Raw genomic sequence first — 6,940 nt, 5'->3', positions numbered from 1 at the left:
AATGGGCTCCTGGCTGCATGAGGAGGATGTTGTCAGCAGGGCAGGGAGGGGATCCTGCCCCTCTGCTCAGCTCTGGGGAGGCCAAACCTGGAGCAYTGGGGGCAGCTCTGGGCTCCCCAGGACAAGAGGGACGTGGAGCTTCCAGAGAGGGGCCAGCGGAGAGCAAGAAAGATGATTAAGGGGCTGGAGCATCCCTCATATGAGGAGAGACTGAGTGAGTTGGGCCTGTTTAGCCTGGAGAAGAGAAGGCTGAGAGGGGATCTGATCAACATGTCTAAGTACATGAAGGGAGAATGTAGGGAGAAAGGGGCCAAGATTTTCTCAGTGGTGGCCAGTGACAGGACAAGGGGCAGTGGGTACCAGTTGAAACCCAGGCAGTTCCATCTCCATGTGAGGAAGAACTTCTTGGCTGTGAGGGTGCCCGAGCCCTGGCACAGGCTGCCCAGGGAGGCTGTGGAGTCTCCTTCTCTGGAGATCTTCCMAACCYGCCTGGATGCCGCCCTGTGCCCCGTGCTCCGGGTGTCCCTGCTGGAGCAGGGAGTTGGATTAGGTGATCTCTAAAGGTCCCTTCCAACCTTAAACATTCTGTGATTCTTTGATTTATGCTCCCTTACTTCCACCGATTTTAGCAGGCTACTAGTTACAGTTAGCTGGGTTACACTCAACATATTAAGATGAGACTTTAAAACTTCAACTGTCCATGTACAGATGGCTATATAAAGGCTATATAAAGAAAACACAACTTAAAGGCAGTGCTCAGCTCCTGTAAACTCTTATAGGTCTAAACTAGCATAGCTATTCCTTAYCAATGGTGTGGAAAAAATGTGATATGCTATACTGAGCATGTGTGTGTGTGTAGATGAAAGATTCTGAGAAGTAACCAAGAAACTCACGGCACCTCATTCAGGCATTTAGTGTAGTAGTAGGACAGTGGCTCCTTTAAACTCCTGAGTATCCATATGACCAAAATCAGGCTATCATGAGGATATGTGAAGGATTGCAAAAGGTTATTGCTTTGTAAGGGCATGATTGACATGCCACAGGAAAAAAAAAGAGAGAATGTCTTTAACACTTAACATAGAACTTGTTGCCAGAAGATACTGTTCAGCCAAAGTCTTAGGAAGGTTTCAAGGGATTGTATTTTTCTAATAAAGATACCTTGCTTTGAGACATGGTTTGAGCAAATAAATGGATATGCTCTTCTCTTGGCCTGAGAGCAAGAGGAAGCCTTCTACAAAGGCATTTTATTTTGTATAAGTGTTCACAGTGAAGTGTCTGCTGCAGTTCACAGAAGTGTCTGCTTTCTCTGTCAGCTCTGACAGAGAACATTTCTTATGCAAAGCATGTGATCCTCCCCAGTCTTACACACCCTGGGGTTTTAAGTTTGTCCGGATTTTTTTTTTTCAGAGGAAGTTCTGGGTGCTAGCATCTCTCTACATGTAGCAGATGATTTTCCTGTAGAGTCTGAGAGGCAGTTCATGGAACTATTTCATGGTTTTTAAGACTACTTTTACTCTTTTCAGTCAGTCTGAAAAAAAAAAATTACTGGCATTCTTTCAGATCTTGTAGAAGAAAAAGAGGTCTTATCCTCTAAAAATGCATTTCTATAAGGCTGAAGTTATTTTTCTTCTATTCTGCTTTCAGGATAACTAATTTCYCAGACAAAGGCATAAAATTAAGTCATCTGTAACAATAAGGAAGTGAAAGTGGCATGATCTTAGTAGATGTGGTAAATCTGGGTGGGAAGGTGAGGAGCAAATGGCATGATTTCATGAGTGTACATGAGCTGTGCTGAAACTAGTAAGACTCTTTGTTGGGAGGAGTTTTTTAGAATATAATCTCATCAAAAAGAATTTAATCAACTCTGTTTCTATGTAGCTAATGAAACACTCTTTAGAACAGAAACTAAGACCGTAGTCTATCTGTGGCCTATCTTAGTCTATTTTCTTAAACCTATCTGCTTTGAGTAGACAGATTGCTTTTGAAGTTTTGGCAGCACAAGGGGTTAAAAATGGCCTTTGACATGATGGAGTATTTTGCAAATAAAAACAACGACTGCAGCAGACAAATACAAGTTCATGAAYGACAGTTTAGTCTGGATTTTGATCAGTAGTATTTTGCTACTTGGACAGAAATCATTCTGTACTGCTCCTTCAAGTACAGAAAGACATGTACATACCACTGTAGAGAAGGGTTAGAGTAGCATTCAGCCCTAATGATTTTATTACTCAGATGGCTTGATTTCAGGTACCAGGAAAACTCGGGAGGAGTTTACAGCATTCATGCAGAGAAGCTGGATGAGTCAGTGTCTTCATGCCCAATGCATAATTGGTATAGACTGTATTAAATTCACCTCATTAAATTCACCTCTCCATTATTTCAATAAGATGGCTGCAGATCACAGTGAATGATTGTTTTGCTCRTCTGTGCTCATCTGACTGTGAAGAAATACCTTGAGGGCTGACAGGAAATCAATGGCTTTGCAAATATAAGAATTTACAGAATAGTTGAAGACAAGATAGAGTTGTACATCTAGTAAGTTGCCATAGTTGCTTAGACTTACTGTTCATGTTTTAGAATCAAGGGTATGTGGAGAAGAAAGAGTGCTTTGGCTTCCTGTTCTTGCAGAGGTATATCTCATAGGCAGTAGCTTGTTCAATAAGCTACTGGGCAAGAGTAGTAACCTTTTTTAAAAAAAAACTTCTGCTTATATTAAAATTGTATTKTAAATTCTGTGGAAATGTGCATGTTTTCTTTTTTTTAAGAATTTATTTTTTAAAGTAACATTTTGAAATATAAACTTAAAACAGAGGTTAAGTGTAAGGAAAGTCCTATGAGTTATCTGTAAAAAGAAAAAATCTTATTTTACATTTTGGAAAGTCTATTTTGAATTACATGCCTTAGGATGGGTAACTTGCTCCTAACCTTATTCTCTGATACCTTGACTTGTGGAAAATTAAACTCTTTCCTCCTTTCTATATAAGTTTAGGAATTGGCTTGAAATTAAATGTAAGCTTAGCATTTCAGATATTTATTACAGCTAGGGAAAATTGGCATATTCAAAATTGCATGCAGTTATTTTTACCTCAAATAATTTCCATCATGCCATGTTTTAGAGGATGTTTTGGCATCTAACTTGTCTAAGGCCAAATCTTACACTGGTTTCCCTAGGCTTCGATCTATGATATGAAGTCACATCTATATGAATTTGCTTCCACAAAGACAAACCTATGACAAAACTGTRTAGTCATCACTAGTATTATATTGTATAGATTAGTATCAGTGCAAAGGCRTATTCTTTGAAGAAAATGTGGAATTAATGGCATGTTACTAACATGGTTACCTTGACTAAGTCTGAAGGATAATCATCTTCACTTTGTGTTTACTTCCTGGCTTTGTATTGTTTGCACATTATTCTGGTGCTTAGTACTACCTGTTATGTAAAAAAACAAAACACCTTGAGAAATGGTGCAGGATAAACTTCCTAAAGATATTGGCAATATTTTGTCCATAGAAAATRTTTTGTGAATGTTACTTCGATTTGTTGCTGTATTGTAGTTAATATAGAGAGCACAGCGTTTGGAGTTGGTGGGAGTTGACCCCGTCCAAGGAATGGAGGAAGTAAGATCACTTGAAGGCTAAAAAATGAGTAATTGTGTTAAATAGTAATAATTCTTGAGGACTGAGATTGGATAATAGAGCAGATTTTCTGTAGGGGCAGTTTAGATTGTAATTACCACATAGCAGAAAATATCTGGGCGGAAAGAAAATGCTAACCTTTATGCATGTGGCCAAGTTGAGTGATATATGTGTTTTAGTGCTGTGATTTTTGAGCAAGGTTTGTTCTGGTTGTTTAAAACAGATTTATGGTTTGACATTCTTGCATTCTCTGTGGAGYACTGTTATAAAGGTGGCCTTAAAAATGTTACCTCTGAAGTGTCCAGTATTAAACATTTGGGGGGCATTGCTTTTGTTTCCTTATTACGTTTTTTTGTCATAGCAGGAGATTCTTCCTGAAAGTTTCAATATAAGGAACTAAATAAAGTATTAATCTCTTGGAATACTGTATTTTATTTTTATTGCTGTTCTAGCAATAAAATGTAAGAGTTGCAGCGACTGCAATATTTCTGTTAGTATACTTAATGCTGTGTAACTTTATTGTAACTTGAAATAAGTTTTCTGGGATCAAAAAGCATTTTTATTGATTATAGAAGATTATTGATTACATAAAGATTATTAAAATAACAAAAATACCATTTTATTTGATCCACAAATAAATTACTCTTTTGTTTTCCCATCATGATGTTACATAATATAAAGAAAATATTTTAATGCAGATCCTACCATGAAAATATGATTTTTTTTTTTTAGCATTCAGAAAATAAAAGATTCCCTATCTATATCTTATCATGAATGGAAAATACTGTAGCTAGTGTTTGTGAAGAGATGATTATAGCTATACAAGTTTGTATTCTGAGAGGTTGTAATGCATACTTCTTTTGTTTGTTTCAGAAACTGATTTTTTGTATCACTGTCCCATATTATTCAGTAGATCATTTTGGTATTTATTTTGAATTAAAAGTTACCTGTTTTGGTAGGACTGTACYGTATAGGATTTGGTAGGACTGTATAGGGCTTTTAAAAGATTTTATTTGATACATTTTCATRATGTTTACTGTCATAAAAAGAATTATGAGGTATTAGAAAAACACTTTTCTATTTTGCTTTTTATAATGTAAATATAAAATTACACGTTTTTATGTTGTGTCTTTTTTAGAAAAAAAAGTTGGAGATCTTGAAGCTAAGTTTATAGTTGGAGTGAAGCCTCCTTTTTGTTAAAATGTTAAAACCTGCATCTATTAAGYGCTACTGTTTCATAAACAGTACCGTTTGAGTAGAGTTAACAGGTTATCAGTAGACTGGTAAAATATCGAAATATCTGTAAATAGCAGTATCTTTGTAATTTTTATGTTGAATTCATGAATGCATGACTGTTCACTGAAATAAAAAAGTCACCTGTTTTCTTCTCTAGGTATGTGTTCTTCCTGGATCCATGCAATGTTGATTTAGTACATCGGAAGATCAAGTCTCTTGCTCTGTGTGTGWCAGCCTGCCCAAGGAAAGAACTAAAAACTTTGGCCGATGTTCAGAAATTTGCAGAAACTAATGGTAAGGAAAAATCATATCAATTTTTGCTCCYATAGCAAATGTTTTTGTAGAAATATAGCGGAATCGTTTGGCTGAACTAAAAATGAAATACAAAGAAATAGTGGTAAAACTGTGCTTATATTGAACTAAAACTTTCCTAAGAATGTTACTGTGTTAGTGTGTGTTCTGTCATGTCTTAGGCAGTTTTGAAACTTGTGCTTGAAACAGGAGAGCAAAATGTAAGGACAATTCCGCCAGTGGAATATGCAGTTACAATATCTGTTGTTTGCAGCTGTAATGGAAACATTATGAGGCTTGCTGCTCAACAGCAGTTCTCGTGAAACTTCCTCATTTGCTGGGTTAGTGAGAGCACATTTTTCTTTCTTGTGATAATCCCAATCCATATTTGAATATGGAATGATATGGATTAAAGGTGATCAATTTTTACTTCCAAAAGTACCTTAAATTCATTTGAAGAAATTTATGTTATTCAGCTACTTGAATGGCAGGAATTATATCTGAAGCTCTGAACCTGATCAGAAGATATGAACCTGATCTTCTTGAATTCTGTGGTAAAATTTCCTAGTGAGATACTGGCTAGTGGTGAGTCAGTCTGAGTGACCAGTCTGAAAATAGTGAGCTGTTYAGTTTCTGTAAAAACCTTTGAATGTTGACTTCTGTTGAGATACCCGTTRTGTGAGTACATCCCATGATGGAAACACTTCCACTGTTCTGTCTGCCCTTGCAGTGTGGTAGCACATCTGGACATGTGACATACTGATACGGGGAACTGAACTGGCTGAGTTATAGTGGGGAATTAAAGTGTTTGCTTGTGAGTGCAGCACCTCAAACAGTTGTGCCAACACGGTACAATGGATGAGTTGGGGATAGTAGCTTCCTCACGTGATTAGGCACTGTTGTTAAATACAAGTCCACAAATTAAACTAGTCAGTATTGGAGTATGGTTTTATAATTTACCTCTCAGCCATGTTTGCTGTATTATTCTTAATGCAGACCAATTATGTGCTTCTGCAAAAATSAAGTTAGTCAGTAGTGGAGTTCCCTGAGTACCTCTTGAAGTAATGAAATGCAACCATGTAAACATTGATTTCCACAAACATTGTTTCTATGTTTATAAGTCAAGTCTCTTATTAAGTGTGCCTGAAATTAATATRTATAATCTGATTAATATGTATAAGTAAATGAAGGGGGAATGTAAGGAGGAAGGGACCAAGCTCTTCTCAGTGGTGGCCCGTGACAGGACAAGGGGCAATGGATATAAGTTGAAACCCAGGCAGTTCCTGCATGTGAGGAAGGACTTCCATCCTGTGAAGGTGCCCGAACCCTTCACAGGCTGCCCATGGAGGCCGTGGAGTCTCCTCCTCTGGAGATCTTCCCAACCAGTCTGGATGCYGCCCTGTGCCCCRTGCTCTGGGTGTCCTTGCTGGACTAGGTGAGCTCCAGAGGCCCCTTCCARCCTCAACCACTCTGTGATTCTGTGAATTGTGTGTTTAAGTTTGTGTTTTCTGCAAATGTCTTTATCAAAAGATATAACACAAAAACATAATGCATCATTCCCCTTTTGGTAAATGATTTGATTAATACCAAGTACAATATTTCATGTATTTTTGCATTAATGGTATCTTCCTGAAGTGAGATAGGCACATAATTGCCCGTACGCAACAAGGCAGAAATGTGAATACTCAGRGTTCAGAGCATTTGTGGCAGAGCTCTTATTTATTTTGAAGTCCAGCTGGGGTTTGTCTGCAAGCCAGATCATAAATAAGCAGTC

At 37.6% G+C, this 6,940-nt stretch overlaps 1 protein-coding gene across 1 annotated transcript in view; it reads left to right on the top strand.

Moving 5' to 3' along the window:
* Positions 1–6,940, top strand: part of SLC44A1 (solute carrier family 44 member 1) — a 58,595-nt gene that overhangs the window by 21,586 nt on the left and 30,069 nt on the right. Inside the window, exon 4 of the mRNA XM_026049912.1 lies at positions 5,033–5,169. Coding sequence (XP_025905697.1) covers positions 5,033–5,169 — 137 coding nt within the window. The remainder of the gene's footprint in view (positions 1–5,032; positions 5,170–6,940) is intronic.

The sequence above is a fragment of the Nothoprocta perdicaria genome, unplaced genomic scaffold, assembly GCF_003342845.1.
Source record: "Nothoprocta perdicaria isolate Ctin4 unplaced genomic scaffold, notPer1 scaffold_63, whole genome shotgun sequence".
Classification (NCBI taxonomy): Eukaryota; Metazoa; Chordata; class Aves; order Tinamiformes; family Tinamidae; genus Nothoprocta; species Nothoprocta perdicaria.
The sequence above is the reverse complement of the archived record's forward strand: the minus strand, read 5'-3'. Positions and strand labels throughout refer to the sequence as shown.